The sequence below is a fragment of the Triticum urartu genome, chromosome 1, assembly GCF_003073215.2.
Source record: "Triticum urartu cultivar G1812 chromosome 1, Tu2.1, whole genome shotgun sequence".
NCBI lineage: Eukaryota > Viridiplantae > Streptophyta > Magnoliopsida > Poales > Poaceae > Triticum > Triticum urartu.
In genome coordinates, this window is record NC_053022.1 from 563,774,838 (window position 1) to 563,795,401 (window position 20,564).

Consider the following 20,564-nt stretch of genomic DNA (forward strand, 5'->3'; position numbering starts at 1 on the left):
ATTCATGGTACGTTTTGGTGTGCATACATTATGGTGGAATTAAGATGCCTGCCTGTGTCTGTGTGTTGGTTGGATATCATGAAGTCTTGGCCATGTTAGGTAATGCTTTCCTAATCGAGGTTCTCGTGTGGTCTCGGGAATTTACTAGTGTTAGTTGTGTCACACATGGATAAAATGGTTCAATGTGAAGAAGAGTTTGGTGAGCTCAAATGGAAATATTGTGTGCTTATTGAGGCTGACTTCGGTAGAACTGGAAGGGTTATCAGGGAGCAAGCTTGATAATCGGCGTAGCCATTCAACAACTGTATGCTTCAGACTGGTTCCAGCCGGCCGTGTAGTCATGGAACAATTGTATGCTTCAAGTGGGAGTTTACAAGCCGCTTTGTTGTGTAACAAGTGTGTGCTTCAGATTGGTGTCAGCCTGCCGCCGTAGTTGTGGAACAAGTGTATGCTTTAGGTTGGTGTCAGCCTGCCGGGGTAGCTGTGGAACAAGTGTAGTTGGTGTCAGCTTGCCGCTTAGTCATTGAGTTCCACAACAACGTAGTCTCAGAGATGATGAAAGCTTGCATGGCCAGCAGATGAGGAACGTTGGACGTGCATGTAATTATATCCGTATGCGAGGTTGTATGTGCTTCAATTGTCGGTTGTAGATGGCGTACCGTTAATAGGCTAGGCTGGCCTTTATTTGTCGTTTTAGACCGGTAATAGGCATGTCTTCATTAGTCGTCGCAGACCGGTAATAGACGTTTCTTAATTTGCTCACTGCACTTCTCTTTACGATAGTTGTTTCCCAGTACATGTCGCGTTTTTGTTGGCTGAGGTCATAAGAGTGGGTCCCACCCTACCGTTTAGCGCCAAAAACCGGCATTCCCCTTATGTTATTTTGCTCCCTATAGGAGCTACTTGAGCGCAGCAATATAGCTGAAATCAGCCAGCTCAGTGTCCGCCAAAAACCCCAGCAGTAGGGTAATAGGCAGTATCCTTATTTGTCGTATTAGACGAGTAATAGGCGTTTCTTTATTTGCTCACCGAACTTATCTTTATGACTGTTTCCCAGTACATGTCGCATTTTTGTTGTCTGAGGTCATAACAGTGGGTCCCACCATACCGTTTAGCGCCAAATAATGGCATTCACCTTGTATTATTTGCCAAAGGGATGTGTTTGCAGCCTGTGGGCAGAAGTCTCCTACCACTTCCTGTGGAAGGAGCTGAGCTACTTGAGCTCAACAATATAGCTGAAATCAGCCAGGTCAGTGTCACATGCACCGCCAAAAACCCCAGTACACCACAAGTGGAATGCGTGGTTGATGTTTCACACTGCAAGAAGTGCTATTGATGAGTGTGCCTCGATCTTGCTCCGCAAGCTAGGCAAAAGAAGTTGGTGTTGCAACGAGCATTACGAGCTTCGTTGCTAGTCCACTGCTGGTTGGAACACGACAAGCAGAACGACTACCCTATGACATAGGAGATGGGAATCACGTTGATTTCCCTCTGCATTTGACAATTGGCCTAGAAAGTACCTTTTCATACATTTTCCTCTTTTTAGTTCATGCCAATGTCAACAGATGGATGAGTTCAACAGATGTATTATTCGGGAGGGAGAGGACTATGTAAAGGCGGTGGGCCACCTCTAACATCTCAACCAGCAGAAACAGATCACATGATAGGAAACACCAGGGGTTGATTAAGTTGGGGTAGGACAGGGAAGCACTACTGTGTAACATTAATGTAGTCGGTTTAAGTAGTTGGTTATCTTGATGAGCTCTACGCACGAATCTGTGAACTATGTGCTGTAATGTTAATCTGGATATGATGCCGATGAAGCTAGTGAGTCACATTACTATGCTGTACTAGCTATATGTATGATGTATCTGTGATATCTACCGTCTGTGATCAACCTATGCATTTTTTTTCTTCTTGTGAGCTGCATCTATCTAGGAGAAAATAATCTGCAGTTCCTTCTTATTTGAACATAAATTTATGGTGAATCATGTCATCTGAATATTGAAACTGCAAGATTTGGGGGTTATACCAATTGTGTTAATATGGACTGTCTATATGCCTGAGGTGGCATCTTAATATAAAATTTAGCGTACATGTTGATATATGTTTCTACGAACATAACAGTACAAAAATTTAGACAACACCTTTTCAAACAAGCATATATTCAGTACTATGGACACTTCAGAATCTGGCGTGTATAGTTTGTCCATGGATGAGAGGCTTCTCAGTTCTCGCATGGCCTTGTGTTGAGAATTGCTTAGACATTCCTCATAAGGATGCCTAGTGGTGCCAAACTATATTATGTAAAGGTAGATAGATAGTTCCTCTGTGTATAGCCATTTTTTTTGTTTTTCTACTTGTGCCAAGTTTCAGTTATTTTTAGAGTTCTTTCTTTCATTCGTGGTATGCGATAAATGTCCTGTCCTTCTACATTTTTAAATGTACCTTCGCTAAAAAAATTGGTGTACCATAATTTTATTGATGCTTGTTACTCTGGAACTTGAGTGAATAAAGTACACAAGTCATATTTATTGCTAAATTAACCATCACTGATTTCATTTTTAACAGATCATCGATAAACAATGAATCTAGGCTGGATGCTGAGCAATCTACACTTCATCAACACTTCAAAGAGCATGAGTCTTCTCCAATTCCCTCACTTCCGGATAGTCGGGAATTCGTCATGTCATATTACAAGACTACCCAAGCGAAACCGGATGATCTAGTTGAGATGACTACTTGCACAGTTCACCCTTCAGTCGATTATGTGGTTGGTTCTTCCAATTTTTCACCTGCCCCAGCAACTAACCATGTTTCAAAAATGGATAATGGTATAATGGCTAATGGAGACAGAGGGAAGAAGTCTCCATCAACCTCTGTGACTGCCAATGTGAGAGGTCCTGAGAGTGACTTCACTTTTGATCAAAAGCTGCACATACCAGAATGTCCACCTCTTTCTGAAAATGTTTCTGCGAATGGAAGTAACCAGAAATCTGATAGTCATGCAACACCCAGTAACGGAAAACCTTTTGCAGATTATGCATTTATGAGGGTATCTACTCCAACTGTGCAAACACAACCAAAAGTACCATTACCACCTTTGGGACAGCAACCTAAAGTGCTCAACAAGAAAGAAAGTGCAGCAAAAGAAGACTTCCATTTTGCAAATCACAGTGGCACTCCAACTTCTGTTCACACCCCTACAAGTACCAAGCTTGCTCGGGCCGAAAAAAGAGCTGATGCTGCCTTGTCTAATACTGAGGCCAATCCCAGTTCTGCTGCAGCCGCTATGAAGGAGGCAATGGAATATGCTGAGGCTAGGCTAAGAGCTGCAAAGGAACTGATGGAGAGAAAAGGTGACAGTTTTAAAATTCGGAAGAAGCCAAGTCATCATAGAAGCACAAGATCTGTAGAAATCAAGGCTCCTGTAGAAGTATATGCATTTGAAGAAAATCTGTCAGTGAAAAATCCAGCAACTGAAGAAAACAACTCTGAGAATTTTGTGTTTGACAGGCACCAACAAGTTAGTGCAGTCAGATCAAATCATCACGATGACAGTGGAAAAATGGTACTGCCATTGAAGAAGCCTCAGCAGATGATGCGAACTCACACTATGCCCTGTCAAACCTCCAGTAATATAGAGAAATTAGGTAACTGGAGATCAGGTGATGAATATTTTGAGCTCACTGGAGATTATCAGAAATGCCAGACCGGTACAGTCAGAGAGAAGGAAGATAACTGTGGGAGATCAAAGCCTGTCACTGAACCCAGCGAGGGCCAAAAGGCTAAAACTAAAGTTACCACACAAGGCTCTGACCTGGAAAGATACGAAAAACTGTGGGATGTTAGTGATGCCAGCGATTTGGGAGTGAAAGAGGAAAAACAGAAAGAACTCAGTACAGCTCCAAAGGAGAAAGGGGAGGATAGGGTGTCTACAGCTCTGGAAACTTCTACAGGCAATATGGCACATAAAGGTGTTGATAACACTCAGTTGGAGGGGCTTCTGATTGTTGAAAATTCTAAAGGAAGTCATGATGATGGGAGTTTTGAGCTTCCTTGTATGAGTGAGATCACTCCCGAAGTAGACTTCATCAAGGATGTTCCTAATTCATTATCGGCTTCCTCTTCTGCTAACTATGCTACTGATCTAGGTAACAGTAGTATGAGTGAAGGTTCAGTAACAGGAACATCAGAGGAGCCAAAAAACAGCGAAGGAGGACTAGAGGTAAGATATGATGATGAGATGCAATGCATTTCAGGGAGTAGTAAAACATCACAAGAACCTCCAGAAGTTGCTAATGTTGGTAATTCCCAGGCAAGTCAAATTAAATCGTTGATTTTAGAGGAACTTGAAGGATCTTGTGTAACTCAAGCTTCTCCAAGGGTACAGAGTAAATCTGAGCTTGAAGCTGAAACTTATGGAAGGGAAAAGTTTAGTTTTGTAGGTGAATCTTACCTACATAATGAAAATGAGAAGATAATTGAAGTACCCCGCGAATCGCTAATCTCCGAAGTAGAGAAAGCTGAAGGTGAGGTGGAACTTCGTCCACACGCACATTCTGAAGAGTCTGTTCCAGATGAGGATGTTGAGTGTCCTGAAGAGAGTGACATTACTCAGCAAACCAATAATCCGGTAGTATCAACCATGCTGAACGTGTTTGAGATAGCCAGCAAGTTCATCAAAGGAGACCTTGATCAAGAAATCCAGGGTTCATTAGGGCCTATTGAAGTGAAAAATAGAACAGAAGAAGGGACTGATAGACTTGAGTCTGATGGTAAAGGGAAAGAAGCAGAAAAACCCCACTCAGAAAACAGTGAGAAGACAGATGTTGAAGCAGAGTCAGCTCATGATACTGATAGACATGAGTCAGATTGTGAAAGTAAAGAAGCAGAAAACTCCACCTCAGAAAACAGTGTTAAGACAGATGCTGAAGAAGAATCAGCTCATGCTAACCAGGAGGAGCCAGCAACATCTGCATCTGATACCAACAAAGGAGAAAGTGTTGTGGATGCACAGGGTAATATAACAGTTGATGAAATGGGCAGTGCAGCGAGTTCTGGAGATGAAGTTACTATCAAATCTGCTAATGATGGTCCCACCAGATTAACAGTAAATACAACATTTGATGAAATGGGCAGTGCAGCGAGTTCTGGAGATGAAGTTGCCATCAAATCTGCTAATGATGGTCCCACCAGATTAACAGTAAATACAAAGGACGAGCCAACTTCCTGTTCAGAAATGAGTACTGGCTTGCAGCAATTACCTAAAAATGTGGAATCTGCTACTTCTCAGACATCTAATGCAAATGTTCCAGGTGCTGACAAGACCAAGGAGGCGTGCAAAGAAGCAGAACGAGAATTGGCTACAACATTTGAAGAGAATGGCAGTGTAAATAGAATGGAAGGGAAAGACTCTAGAGAAAGGAGATCAAAGGCAGAACCAAAGCATCAACATACTCATCTGGAGAAGATTGACAGTGCTACTTCTCAGACATCTTATGAAAATGTTCCTGTTGTTGACAAGACCAAAGAGGTGTGCAAAGAAGCAGAAAGAGAATTACCCACAGAAAGATGTACAATATTCGAGGAGAAAAGCAGGGTAAATAAAATGGAAGGAAAGGTCTCTAGAGAAAGGATATCAATGGCAGAACCAAAGCATCAACATTCTCATTTAGAGAAGAGTGACAGTGTACCAAAACCTGCAGAAAGGCCATCCCCAGTTTCTGCTGAGGTGTCAGGAAAAGAGACACCTAGGGTTCAGAGAACCAAAGAGAGAGGGAGTATAACAGAAAAGGAAAGAGAGAAGAAGGATAAAGAGGCTTCTCGAAGACTGGAAGAAGCAAAAGAAAGGCAAAAGACATTGGAGAAAGAAAGAGAAAATGCTGAAGTCAATGAAAGAAAAAAAATGGAAGAGGAGGAAAGGGAGAGGGAAAAGGAAAGGGAAAAGGATAAGCTTGCTGTTGAAAGAGCTACAAGAGAAGCCCAGGCTGTTGAAAGAGCTATAAGAGAAGCTCATGAGAGGTCTTTTAATGAAGCTCGTGAAAAGGCAGAAAAAATGGCGTTGGAAAGGATTGCGGCAGCACGGCAAAGGGCTTCTGCAGAAGCCAAGCTAAAAGAAGAGAGGGCAAATGCTGAAGCTCGGATAAAAGCAGAAAGGGCTGCAGTCGAGCGAGCAACTGCAGAAGCTCGGGAGAGGGCGATTAAGAAGGCCAAGGCCGAGAAGGCTGCTGCGGAGGCAAGAGAACGCAGAGAACAAATCAGGTCCTCTTCCAAGGTAAGTGGTGTTTGTTGGTATGGTATTTCATCTGATATAGTGAAGGAGCTTCAAATATTACCATGTCATTATTACTATTGTTTGTTTTATTCAAAATACTGACTAGATTCAAACCCTGGTTCTGGATGAGCAGGATGTTCGACAGGACAATCAGTTTCAGAGGGCAACTTCCAGTGGTTACGTAAGAAATACAGATTCTAGTAGCAAAGGTACTTGTTATTTCCACATATTTTGTTGTAGCGCATGCAAAATTGTTTTTTCCACTAAGCAAAATGCAATCTATGTTCCTCAAACGAATAAAATGTTTTCCATATATGAATTGGTGAGTCAAGAACAATTCTACTTCCTCTTCTAATTTGTTGATCTATGGTATTTGTTGGCTGTAGTGGTTGATTCCGAGTCGGCTTTAAGGCATAAGGCAAGAATAGAGAGGCATCAACGCACAACTGAGCGTGTGGTATATATGCTTTCTTCTTTCTCTAGTTCTACTTCTGTATCCTTTTTGGAGTAGTTTTTGTGCTGACACGCATTGCCAATTTGCAGTCAAAAGCACTCGCGGAGAAGAACATGCGTGACCTGATGGCTCAAAGAGAACAGGCAGAGAAAAATGTAAGACATTTACGCATTGTCAGAAGAACAATTCTCTCACCACATCCACATTTTTTATTCATGGCCTGGCATTTGTTCTTGATGTTTCAGAGGTTGGCCGATTTCCTGGACCCTGAGGTCAAGAGGTGGTCGAATGGAAAGGAAGGAAACCTGAGAGCCTTGTTGTCCACTCTGCAATACGTAAGCCGCCATTTGTTTTGAGCATCACACATCTGTAGAACCCTTATGCAGATAAGTAACGGAATGCAGAACAGAAATATCATCGTCTTATTTCTCTTCCATCTGGCAGATCCTTGGAGCTGACAGTGGCTGGCAGCCAGTACCGCTCACAGATCTCATCACAGCCGCCGCCGTGAAGAAAGCCTACAGGAAGGCGACTCTGTGTGTCCATCCAGATAAGGTGCAGCAAAGGGGCGCGACGATCAGGCAGAAGTACATCTGTGAAAAGGTCTTCGATCTTCTAAAGGTCTGTGCTAAGCTACTTGGAACAGCTATTTGGTGCTCCAGTCTGACTTTCTGCTCCTCCATACCATCTTTTCTGAAATTCCATCAGATTCGTGCAAAGCATTCGAACGTCACTTCTTAACTAATACGACCGTCGTATTTTGTCGCAGGATGCTTGGAACAAGTTCACCTCGGAGGAGCGCTAGGATGGGAGTGATGGATGGATGGACAGAAGCCGGATTCATTTTGCTAGTTGCATAGCCATATTGTTGGTTCTTTCCATTGGATATTGCTGTAAATAGGCAGCTCGGTCTAGGTACCACCATTCTAGATGATGATAGAAGACTCTGAAGCGGTCTCGGATGAAAGAGAGAGCTCTGTTGTTCTGGAAATGAATTGTGATGTTCCAGTCCAGACCTGGGTAGCAGTCTAGTCTAGTAGCAAGGCATCTAATAGGCACCTTGATTGTGGTGGAGTTGAAGATTAAGAAGTTGAAAGATTACCTAGTTCTTGTCTCTGGTTGAGTTTGAGATGAAAGTTGGGTTGGCGGTGTTGGTAGTAGATGGCAAGGTCGACCGAGGCCAAGGAGTGACCTCCCTACTTGCCGACGGCCATGAGGCCATTGTTCTAAAGTCTAATAGGGTTTTGTTTACGCCCAACATCCCCCCGCGCCCCCTCGGTGTCGTGGTTTTAGTTCAAATTAAGGGATTATCACAGAAAAAACGACTGCTACTTTGTTCCCCTACTACTGCTACTACTAATTCTTCCTGCCTGCTGCGCCTTCTCTTTCATTCAGTTCCTCTCGTGCAAGCTCCGGACGTCTACTGTCCCTGGGTCACTCACTTCTTCAGTCCCGGCGCTCTACAAGACGACAGTCCGGCGCAGCACAGAAGTTGTCGCAGAACCCGTCGCGCCGCCGGGTTGGGGCGCTCTACACGACGATGCCGTCCTCGATGGTCGCATTCTTCTGGATCACCACGATCCCCGACCTGATGTAGTACCCTTCCTCTGGCCTGTCGGCCTCTTGCACTCCCTGACATAGATGGCACAGTGCAGTTTTCAGAACTCTTGTGATGAGACAAGCTTGTAACTCTGAAGATGTTATCTGTGTATGCATCTTACCTCCCATTGTTTGCGATGACCACGTCCCTCCTAGCCTCACCTTCACGCCGATGATGCAGTTGCTGCAATGCAGCCTCGAGATCTCGTCCTCGATCTCGTACAAGTCCGTGCCCATCGTCGTCGCGTTCATCTCATTCTATGGTTAGAATCCAAGGCAATGCCAGGCAAATTTTCCTATGGTTGACAAATCTGAAGTGCAGATCACTTGCTTAACAAGAGGATGCGCCTCACAATTACAGCAGAGTCTGCAGCTCATCTCATTCTTCATTTCTTTCAAGAAAAATCTCATTCGTCGTTGCCCTTATGCAACAGAGGTTGAAAGTTGGTACCTGCACAGTTCATCTAATTCCATCGAGAGGAACAAAAGGCTTTGATCTACTCCCTCTGTAACAAAATAGAAAACGTTTTTTAGACTAAACTAGCCTACAAAAACGTCTTATATTTTGACACGGAGGGAGTAATGAAGAATGTAGCAGCTGCCTGATACACTGCCTTGATAGTATTACGTGCAGAGTATGGCCTCTAGTGTTTAGAGGATGCTTCTGGTTCCTTTTTCTTCCAGACATTATATACATATGGAAATCGAAAGAAAAACATTCATCTAATTACATAGCATTCTAAATAATCCATGACGAGATATGACAAAGCCAGCTAGCATTCTAACCAATCATTCTTGATGACGCCCATGTCGCTGACCATCCAAAAGCTTCTTAATACCATCCCCATTCCCCCTTCACATGGCATTCCTGGCTCAAGGAAACATGGGAAGAATCAGGATAGAGTGGAGGCAATTCAGCATCATAATATTTTAATATCATTGGTCACTCAAATGTTATGTGTGTAAATCAAAAGAATCATGCCCTCGTATTGCAGACTGTTTCGATTTCATAATTGCATTCAAGTAAAACAAAAATCCGATCATAAAAAAAAATGCATGCCTGACACAAATGACCCACTATTAGCTTGCACTAGTCACAAAAGAAAATCGCATACATAAGTACAACAAAAACATCTCATAAGCTCGAGGTTCACAACTCAAAGGTTTGTGATAATATTTCAGGACAATGAAGTGGTCATCATGATGACAAGGCTAGGCATTTTCGGTTCTTATACATATTTTATCCATTTATAGGTAGTAAACACAATGTAATACTACTCCACAAAATTGACTTACGCAAGTGATTGCAAGACATCTTAGGGCAAGCATTATCTAAAGTTGCTGAACTAGTATACTGTTAAAATGGCCCAAAAAATCAATCATATACTAACACCACCCCGTAGCTATACCAAGCAGTGCAGTGAGTGGTGTGCATTGCAAAAACTATGTAACCTCAACAAAAGCAAAATACAAAAATCATCTGAAGGCCAAAAGGCAAAACCTTGCAGGATTATCCTTGAGCGCGGGGAATATGGGCGGCCAAATCATCATAAGAGGATGTATATCACCCAAATGCAGTTCTTCTGTCATGTCATACACTTTACGCAACTGCATGCACTTGACATCCAGGTGGAGTGCACATCGATCCATCTCCAAGAACACAAACTCAGCACAGTCCCCCACATGTTTTATCCGGAGAGGAGCAGTGGGCTCATCATCAACCTCACAACCTGGAATCCTCAAATTAGCAAGCATGTCACGCAAACAAATGGTGTTCACCAGCAACCAGTTGTCCCCCTTGTGGAGCCAGATGTGAAGCTGAAGCTTCTTGGCATGGATGAGATACATAACGGACTGTGCACCCCAACTGTAAATTTGTTACCGTTGACCTAGTTCTGGTTATACAAGCTGATGAGGACTCTGCCGCTCTGGGTGCAGAGCAAGTTGGCCGGCGCACCATGGTAGGAGTCCAAACTGTAGCTCGCCACACGGCGGATGACGGAGGCAAGCTCTGAGGGCTGTGGTAGCATTGGGAAGAAGCGAATGGAAGCCACATTATGATGCTCCCTGTCCTCGAGGTAGAAGCCAAGGAGGTGGGACGGGTGGCGCTAGCTTGCGAAAACAGCAGAGGAAGGCGGGTTCAGAGACGTGCTGGTACCATCGCTTGCAGACGAGGGCGGCACGGACGAGGGTGTTGGAGAAGCTAATGCGGACAATGATCTCCCTGAGGAGGTCATCGTCGTTGAGCACCTTGGATACGTTTCCACTACATGCAGCCATCACACAAGAATCATTGTTGGCTGACTCCTCCGGAAAGATGGAGCGAACCTTGTTGGCTTGGTCTGGAGTTTCTGGCATTGTAGCTACACGAAATACTTCGAAAAGCCAGTAAAGATCTGAGTCCATCAGCGTTTGCAAGTACCTTAAAGCCACTGTCTATTGTAGTAACAGCAAGAAGATTGCCTTCTTTATTGAACCTTAACCGCGGAAGGCTCCGTTAGAACGTACAGAGGTTAGATCACTAAATGAAGAAAAAATGTTAGCAAAGATAATAGGGTACAGAGACTAACTGGCAAGCCTCCGTCAGCTTCAATGCAGGTAAGCATGTTGATGTTATCAACATCCCAAAACTTAATTTGGTTATCTTCGCCAGCAGCTAAAATTTGATTCTGAGCTGTATCAAACTGCACGACACCCTGCACTACACCAGATGGATTTTTACGGAATCCAGAATATGACCTCTCGATAGATCCTTCACTTTGGTTCCACTTAACCAAATGCGTTTCTCCCTGTTTGCTTGTTCCGCATGAGAACAACCTTCAAATTGACAACAAGTAAAATATTACATCGACAATACTTCTAGTGAGAAAAATGCCACATCTATGTTTACCTAGTTCCATCGGCACTGTAGAGCATTGCAGTACACCAGTTTCCTGGAGCATCATAGTCCACCCTAGATCCCAAATCGTCATAAAGCCATGCTTTGATTTTCCCGTCAACGGAAGTTGAGAAAATGAACTGCAGGGGACACAATAAAATCAGGTATCAGTACACCAGGTAAAGGCTGATGTGCTTGAAAAAGCTATGTACTCATAAACCTCATGATGGCCCATACTGCCTCAATTCACACTATAGTTGAGTAGACTTTTGCAGCATACAGACTTAGGAGCAACCATAGATATTCATTGCACTCTGACATGTTAATGCCTAAATATTGTATTCAAACAACACAGACCTGAATAGGACCTATGTCATGATGGCAAACAGAATACACAGGTGCCTCATGCCCTTCAAACGAATATATCTTCTGTCCATGCATATCCCAGACCTACAAAACGGGAAGGGGGGCATAGAAGACCAGGCTAGGGAAAAAGGAAATAGACGATAACCATTTAAGACATGCCAGATACCCTTATCAGCTTGTCATCTCCACAAGTGACAGCACAAAGTTGCTTATTTGGCAGGGAGAAAGCTATGTCATTAACCCCTCCAGAATGAGCCTCAATCTGACATGAAGAATAAATGGGTCCGTAACAAAAGTCATCTAATATAGTGAAATGTAACATCTATATAATTGAAGTTCGATGTGGAATTAGAAGACCAAACCTCCACAACTTGACGTGTTTCGTTTGGATGCTGGTATGCATTCAGATGGATCAAATGTTTTGTGAATGCAACTCCTAAATGCAAAAAAAGGGGAGCTTAAGCAACAATGAAGCACAATACAAATAACATACTGAGTGGAGCAGAAAGTTACTGGCTGAAGATTGAAATATTGACACTAACCAATCAAGTGTCCATCAGGGCTCCATGCAACTCGATTAACAGCCATGGAAGAGTCTTTAGCCACGACACTCTTTTCTCATAAGAGGTAGATAGTGAGTCACTCAGGCACATAGAACATTAGGTGCTTGCAAACAAGTTGCAAGACTACAAGTAAAAGCAAAGAGGAGCAAATTACATACAGAGGTTCAACTTGTGCCCAGTTACCTGAAATTGTGTTGAACATGCTTGCAGGTCCCATATTTTGAAGGGCTTTGAGACCAGCCTCTCATGCATACCGATCTCCCAAAGTGTAAATTCATCATTAGCAGATCCAACTGTTTGAGAAGTAATCATGACAAGAAAATCAATAAGGTGTTGAAATCCGAAGCTTCACCCAAATCACGTGAAACACCTTTTGTACTTGCATCTATTTTTTTTAGATGGAGTAAATTAGCAATCTTGACTGTACCTAGTATTGGTAGTAGTGTATGACGAGAAGGATGAAAGTCCATGCTAGTTACATTAGATCCCTGTGATAGTGTACAGGCTACTTCCGTAGGAAGGTCATCCAATGACCGTGAATGTTGAGGAACAAGTGCAGTATAGGTGGCCTGCAAATAAGTAGGGATAATTTTCTTAGCTCGGACAAAAGATACACCATGGTCGTAGATCTTGACTACATATGCAACATCACCTCATCAATACGATGTTCACTGGGACTCGGTCGCTCCATTGGTTGCTGAGATTCTGCAATTTGACAAGTCTGTTATAGCTGGGCGTTTTCTTCATGGAGACAGATGGGGAAATAGTGCAAATACAAGTATAGAACTGAGGTCACAAGACACATCGACGCACATTAGAGTTTCTATATAAGGCATCCGCCCCGCCTTAGACATGGACCGTACGGCTGCCTCAGTGAAGTGTCCACTACACTACCGTCCCGTCAGAGGTCTTTCCTGGCTGTGGCTCCTCCTGGGGCTTTGGAGACGGATGCCTCCCTGCACTCCGGCGGCTAGCATTCCGCATTCCGTTGTGTCTGCTTACACCGTGGCCTTCCCTTGCCCGATCTTATGGGTGGGTTAGGAATAGCTTCAGATAGTGCACAGGCTGGCTGTACAAATGAGGCTCGTGTAAGCTCAAGTGCAGAGAAGCTTTTGTATTTGTAACCACCTCCATCGGTTTCACAGTTTGTGTTTGGAATGGCTTCTAGCAACTGAGGTCTTGTAGTTGGTAGATGGTGTACAACAAATCAACAAAGCTAAGGCATAACACTGTTAGAACGTGACCTTGTACACTCATGAAATTGAGCTTCGTTTACATGTCGATTAACTTTGTTTGAACTGGACCTGATGCGATTGTGTAAGCACAGGATCTGGTAGGTAGTAGTCCCGGTCATCTGTTCTACAGACATGTCAAAAAAATAATCTATTCTACAGCACTGCTAGTAAAAAGCAGGTTGGTTGCCAATATAAGGGCAGTGCACTGTGGAGCACACCTGGGTATTGTTGCATCTGCAGCAGCAATGTAAGAGGGCAGGTTGCAATGTTGTAGCAACACAACTCTGAAGAAAAGAAAAGGAAGGCTCCCAACGAAAGGGGGCTGGACCAGAAACTACCTGTGTGTGCTCTCTGTTTTTCCTCTGTTTTTCGATTCTACATTGCCCTCTCCGGAGAAGAGATTCACTGAGCTGCGAGAGGAGTCCGTCCACCGTGCATAGGGAGACGATGTCCTTACAGACACTCTTCTTGCAAACATCCATACAGCGAACCATCAACGAAGCGTTGACCAGAATTCATTCCGACGCTGTAGTGTAAAGACCATTACGTAACCATGGCTCTTGCGTAGGATCGAGTGTTAGGGCAAATAAGCCGCGGCGATGCACCGGACACGACCAGCGCGTGTATGGGCGTGGGCTGGCCGGGTCGGGCGCGTCGGGTCCGCGGCGAGTAGTGTGTGCGTGCGTGCGTGTGGTGCATGGGGTGACCGTGCAAGTGTACATCGTAGGCGTGCGTGTGTGTGTGAGTCTGTTGGCGAGCCGTGCGGTCTGATCGGGTGCGATCCAGCGAGGCTCACCGTGAGAAGCGCGTGTTCGGGCACGGTCAGAGCGCGGACACGATCGGGGTGCGAGTGGAGGCGTGGGTGCGTGCCCGGTGCGCTGGCTCGGGGTATAAAGCCGCACGGTGGCGTTGTAACAGTGACAAGTCGAGTTCGTGCTCGAGGAAAGGAAGGAGGCGTTCGAGCGCCGGAAAAACTCCTGTGTCCACCATTTTTCTGAACTTCTCTGAATCTCGTTCTTCTTCCTCTGATCTTCTTCTTCCTCGGTGAGAGCCACGGCGACAGAGAGAGCTAGGAGGAGCGAGGCAAGGGACTGGAGGTTCCAACAATTGGTATCAGAGCCACGTTCAGCTCAGGGCGCGCCGGCGATGTCGATCGTCCCCTACGGCGGCGGTACGGGCGGATCGCTGCAGCAGGCGGTGCCGCAGCTCACCGGCGACAACTACACGGCATGGGCGATCAAGATGGAGGCGAACCTCGACGCGGCCGGGCTGTGGGAAGCGGTGGTCGTGCCGGAGGACACCGCGGCGGCGGTGATCGCGAAGAAGGACAAGCCCGCGCGGGCATACCTGCTGGGCGCGCTCGCGGAGAACTTGTTGCTGCAGGTGGCGTCAAAGAAGACGGCTGCAGAGGTGTGGGCGAGCTTGAAGGCCAGGTTCGTGGGCGCGGATCGCGTGCGCGCGGCGCAACTCGGCACGCTGTGCGGGGAGTTTGAGCTCCTGCGCATGGCGGACGCCGAGACCTTGGATGACTTCGCCGGGAGGCTCGGTGGGATGGCGGCGCGGTACGCGGCGTTGGGATCGACTTTGGAGGACGCCGCCCTCGTCAAGAAGCTGCTCGACTCGGTGCCGAACCGCCTGTACGCGGCGGTGGCCAGAATCGAGCAGTTCTGCGACGTCGACACGATGCTCTTCGAGGACGCGCTGGGGCGGCTGAAAGCCTTCAACGAGAGGCTGCGTCGACGCGGGCAGGACGGGGGAAACCATGGCGGCGAGCAGCTGATGCTCACCGCGGCACAGTGGTGGGCGCGCGAGCGGCGTCGAGGTGGTGCGCGCGGAGAGGACGACGACGACGGGGCGCGCAGCGAGGTGTCGGGCTTCGGCGGGAACCGGCGCGGCCGCTGCTACAAGTGCGGTGAACGCGGGCATTTCAAGCGCGAGTGCCCGCAGTGGAAGAAGGCACCGGCGGCGGAGCGGGCCTTGCTGGTGGACGACGGCGACGTCAAGGACGTCGGGCTGCTCTGAGCCGCGACTTAGGGCGCGAATGTTAGGGAAAATAAGCCGCGGCGATGCACCGGACACGACCAACGCGTGTATGGGCGCAGGCTGGCCGGGTCGGGCGCGTCGGGTCCGCGGCGAGTAGTGTGTGCGTGCGTGCGTGTGGTGCACGGGGTGGCCGTGCAAGTGTACACCGTAGGCGTGCGTGTGTGTGTGAGTCTGTTGGCGAGCCGTGCGGTCCGATCGGGCGCGATCCAGTGAGGCTCACCGTGAGAAGCGCGCGTTCGGGCGCGGCGCGGGCGCGGTCAGAGCGCGGAGAGCGCGGGCACGATCGGGGTGCGAGTGGAGGCGTGGGTGCGTGCCCAGTGCGCTGGCTCGGGGTATAAAGCTGCATGGTGGCGTTGTAACAGAGTGACAAGTTGAGCTCGTGCTCGAGGAAAGGAAGGAGGCGTTCGAGCGCCGGAAAAACTCCTGTGTCCATCATTTTTCTGAACTTCTCTGAATCTCGTTCTTCTTCCTCTGATCTTCTTCTTTCTCGGTGGCGACAGAGAGAGCTAGGAGGAGCGAGGCAAGGGACTGAAGGTTCCAACACGAGCGACTGCCACCACCTCGATGGTTTTGGCGGGAGGTTGGAGACGGGCCGTGCGTCCCCTCCTTCTGATCGGACACCGCCGCCAACGAGCTAGGAAAGAAGAGAACATACAAGGAATCGCCAGGAGATGGAAGGAGAGGAAGGAGGAGGGCTGGACTGACCTCGAATCGTCCGTCGGTGGCTGCCTGGGACGGGGCGGATTGGGGTCGCCGGCAGCGCCGCTCCTCCTTTCTGTCGCTCAGCTTTGAGTCTGACCGCCGTTGTCTGCAGTGGGGAGAGACTGCAGACGGACTAAGGGGAGCTCCTTCTCTTTTTTTTTTGAAAAAAGCTCAGCCCACCTGTCAATGATATTCCTACTCATTTTGTAATGAGGTAAATACACTAGAAGTCCCAGAACTTGCACGCAACGTTCAGTTTAGTGCATAAACTTGTAAAATACATGTTTCTGGTCATCTAACTTGTCCTCATGTTTATATACGGTGCTTTCTATGGTATCCAGTCGTATCCCTATGAATGCCACATGGAGGGCCTACTGTCAGTGGCTGAGATGATGGTAATCCGCATGCACTTTTTTAGATAGCACCCTTGTATTTTATTTATTGACGTAAAAAATTCTGAAATAAATGGAAAACGTTGGAACGTTTGTGGGATTTGAACCAACGATCTGCTGTGATTTTCCCAGGATAGACAGCCACTCGACCAGCTGAAATTTTACATTAAATGTATACAATTTGCTTTATATAACATAGACCATACGAATTAAAGTAAAAAATCAAACCGGGAAAAAACGGAAACCCCACTTCAAACCGGCGACCTGTTGCACTAAAGCGGGCGTCCTAACCAACCACCTAATGTTACTTCATGTTTATTTGAGACTACTAAGATATATATCCAAGTGTAAAAGTACATGTTCCGAACTATATTTTTTCTTATCTAGATTATTAATTTAAAATTATTTGAATTCAGACAAAATTCCCGTTGATTTGTCCGAATTTTTTCATTACTAAAACCGAAGTTACTTGGACTACTATTATGAAAAAGTTCAGACCTCGGCCTCGAGGACGTAGTCCGAAAGAAATTTGTAAACATTCATTCTGAACAATATTTTCTTTTATCTAGATATTCACATTCAAAGATTTTTTTTATGATTTGTCACAAAAAATTAAGTGCATTCATTTTGACCTATGTTTTTCTTTATCTAGATTTTAAAATTTCAAATTATTCAAATTCAAAACACAATGTCGTTGATTTATCCAAAAGAATTTAGGTACATTCATTATGCACTATATTTTCTTTGATCAAGATTTTAAAATAAAATTTGTTGCGTTCCAAAAAAATAGTTGATTTGTCTGAAAAATTAATGTACATTCATTCTACACTATATTTCTTTTTATCTAGATTGTAATTTTTATTTTTTGCGAATTCAAACAAAAATATATTTGATTTGCCCAGAAGAATTTATGTACATCCATTCTGCATTGTATGTTCTTTTATCTAGATTTTAAAATTTACATTTATTCGAATTCAAGCATAAATTGAGTTTATTTGTATGAAAAACATACGTACATTCACTGTGCACTATATTTCCTTTTATATAAATATTTAAATTTAGAAATATTCAAATTCAAACAAAAATTCCGTTGATTTGTCCAAAAGAATTTACGTATATTCATTCTACATTTTATTTCCTTTATCCAGACTTTAGAATTTTAGAAAATCAAATTCAACCAAAAATTTCATTGGTTTGTACAAAATAATTTGCATTCGTTCATTCTGCACTATTTTTTGCGGGAATATACATTTAAAGTTAGGTACTATATGAAAAAAAATCCATCTTTGCATAAAAAAATAAACATAGCTTGCTGCCATTGGAATACATAAATTTTATACCATACAATACATAGCACTTTTATCTTTTTTTATCTCTATTTATCACTAATAAACTAAAATCAAATCTGAAAGAACATGCGGTGCCCCCATGTTTGGTTTTGGTAATTGATGACAATCTCTATGGACTAATGGTTGCCTTGAGTTATATTTGAAGGTTTTGTCCATAGGCTTTTCTTGGAGTACATGTGTTGGTTTCAAGGAGAGTTTGTGTCGACCAAGGTGCTATTCAAGGAATTACCTAAAGATTGGTCTTGTGAGAGGTTGATCAAGACTAAGTTAAAGAGTGAATCAAGTTGATCAACCCACAAAGCATAGAAGATGTACCGAGAGGGATCAAGTGATCCCATGGTATGGTAAGCATTGTCAATTACGCTTTGTGTACTAACCCATGGTCTTCGTGAGGGTTCTTTGTGGGGTTAGGTTGCGGTGTGCAAGTTCAGGTGGAGCATCACGAAGAGATCAAATGCTTGAAGCTTGCCGTCCTTTGTGGTGACAATGGACTTGTGAAGATGTGCGGAAGAGTGGCTCACCCATAGTGGAGTATGGGGGAGCAATCAACTAGTCTTCATCGAGTCAATCCAATCAAGAAAGGTGGTCCGACTTGAGGGAGTCAAGATCGTCATCATCTAGCTCAAGTGGACCATGTGCAAGGCAAAGGTTTGCCCTTGATAGGTTTTCTATTTTACCGGTCTCATGATGGTAGTTGGGAGACCGGGTTATAGGATTGATTGTCGTACTATCAAGGGGGGCTCTCGATGAGTAGCTTGATCGTATCGTTCGCTGAGAGCTCAAACCATTGCATCCTTGCATCATCTTTCTTGGTTCTTGTTTGGTTCTCTTTGAGAGTCTTAGAGCTTGTGGTCATCTTGATGACAAGCTCGAGTTCATCGAAAACGGAGTTCACATGCTTCTTCTATGATGTTTTCGATGTTGGAGGTTTTGCCGGTTCTTCTCGGTTGGAGGTTTCACTCCTCTTTTTGTTGGCATACCTCCCCTGCCTCTTCTTACTATAACCAGTCGCTCTTTTGATGCTACTCGTCGTCTTGTTTTCAACAAGCTTGAGTTTGCTCAATTCGGAGCTCATATGCAGAAGTTATGGCAGTTCTGGTTTTCTGGAGTGTGGTTTTTGTCCTGGACCCAGCGGTAGTACCGCGGGCCATAGCGGTAGTACCGCTGAAGCTCACTAAGCGGTAGTACCGCTCCTCGAAGCGGTAGTACCGCTTGATGGTCTCAGCAGTAGTACCGCTGCGGCTCCGTGCTCCTACCGCCTCGACTCGAGTGCGCTTTTTCTCGTGTCGGGTTTTGCGGCACTAGCTGCGGTAGTAGTGGCGGTAGTACCGCTTATTTGCGGTAGTACCGCCCTGCCTCCACGGTAGTACCGCTCTGGGTCCCAGCCCCAACCCTTTTTCTTCTGGCGCGGCAGTACCGCTGAGGGGGAGCGGTAGTACCGCTTACGAGCGGTAGTACCGCCCTGCCTCCGCGGTAGTACCGCTCTCTGCGGGGCTGAGTGGGGGATAACGGTTGGATTTTTCCCTTCCTATAAAAGGGGGTCTTCTTCCCCATTGAACCTGATTCTTTTTGAGCTCGTGTTCTTCCCCCATTGTTGACCTTCTTCGAGCTTGCTAACTCTCAATCCCTTCATGGATTCTTGCTAGTTTTTGAGGGAAAAGAGAGAGGAGATCTAGATCCACATTTTCACCAATCACTTTCTTCTCTATGTGAGGGGAACCCCTAGGATCTAGATCTTGGAGTTTTTGGTGTTCTCTTTCTTGTTCTTCCTCTCATTTTCCTCCCTAACATTAGTTGCTTCGGTGGGATTTGAGAGAGAGACTTGGGCACTCCGTGTGCCCTTGCCATTGCATTTGGTGCATCGGTTTGAGTTCTCCACGTGATACGTGGAAGTTACAAGTTGAGAAGCTTATTACTCTTGGGTGCTTGGTACCCTTGAGCTTGTTCCTCTTGGGTGCTTGGGCGCCCTAGACGGTTGTTGGTGTTTGGAGCTCAATCATTGTGGTGCAAAGCTCCGTGCAAGCGCCGGGGTCTCCAATTAGGTTGTGGAGATCGCCCCGAGCAATTTGACGGGTACCGGTGACCGCCCCCAAGGGTTGCCAAAGTGTACGGGTTCGGTGACCGCCCCCAAGGTTGCCATTTGTACGGGTTCGGTGACCGCCCTCAAGGGTCCCTTAGTGGAATCACGGCATCTTGCATTGTGCGAGGGCGTGAGGAGATTACGGTGGCCCTAGTGACTTCTTGGGGAGCATTGTGCCTCCACACCGCTCCAAACGGAGATTAGCATCCGCAAGGGTGTGAACTTCGGGATACATCATCGTCTCCGCGTGCCTCGGTTATCTCTTACCCGAGCCCCTTTACTTATGCACTTTACTTTGTGATAGCCATATTGTTTCTTGTCATATGTCTTGCTATCACATAGTTGCTTATCTTGCTTAGCATAAGTTGTTGGTGCACATAAGTGAGCCTAGTTGTTTTAGGTTTTGTGCTTGACAAATTAACCGCTAGGTTTATTCCGCATTTGTTCAAGCCTAAACCATAATTATTTTAAAACGCCTATTCACCCCCCCTCTAGGCGACATCCACGATCTTTCAAAATCTATCTTACATAGAAAATAACAATACACAAGATAAAATTTGTTTATGTTATTAAGTGTAGTTGTGGCCTGATGGTTGGCACTTGTACACGATGCCATAGTATCAAAC

General features: G+C 45.4%; 2 protein-coding genes and 1 pseudogene across 2 annotated transcripts in view; 2 read left to right on the top strand and 1 right to left on the bottom strand.

Annotated features, from left to right (window-relative positions):
- Positions 1 to 7,836, top strand: part of LOC125533170 (auxilin-like protein 1) — a 42,011-nt gene extending 34,175 nt beyond the window's left edge. The window contains exons 2-8 of the mRNA XM_048696921.1: positions 2,518 to 6,277; positions 6,411 to 6,486; positions 6,664 to 6,734; positions 6,821 to 6,886; positions 6,977 to 7,066; positions 7,176 to 7,352; positions 7,501 to 7,836. Coding sequence (XP_048552878.1) covers positions 2,518 to 6,277; positions 6,411 to 6,486; positions 6,664 to 6,734; positions 6,821 to 6,886; positions 6,977 to 7,066; positions 7,176 to 7,352; positions 7,501 to 7,536 — 4,276 coding nt within the window. The 3' untranslated portion in view covers positions 7,537 to 7,836. The remainder of the gene's footprint in view (positions 1 to 2,517; positions 6,278 to 6,410; positions 6,487 to 6,663; positions 6,735 to 6,820; positions 6,887 to 6,976; positions 7,067 to 7,175; positions 7,353 to 7,500) is intronic.
- Positions 7,837 to 10,200: 2,364 nt separating this feature from the next.
- On the bottom strand, positions 10,201 to 14,877 carry LOC125533171 (annotated as a pseudogene).
- On the top strand, positions 14,876 to 15,394 carry LOC125539619. The gene has a single exon (XM_048703119.1). The coding sequence runs from the start codon at positions 14,876 to 14,878 to the stop codon at positions 15,392 to 15,394; it is 519 nt and encodes a 172-aa protein (XP_048559076.1).
- The last annotated feature ends 5,170 nt before the right edge of the window (positions 15,395 to 20,564 follow it).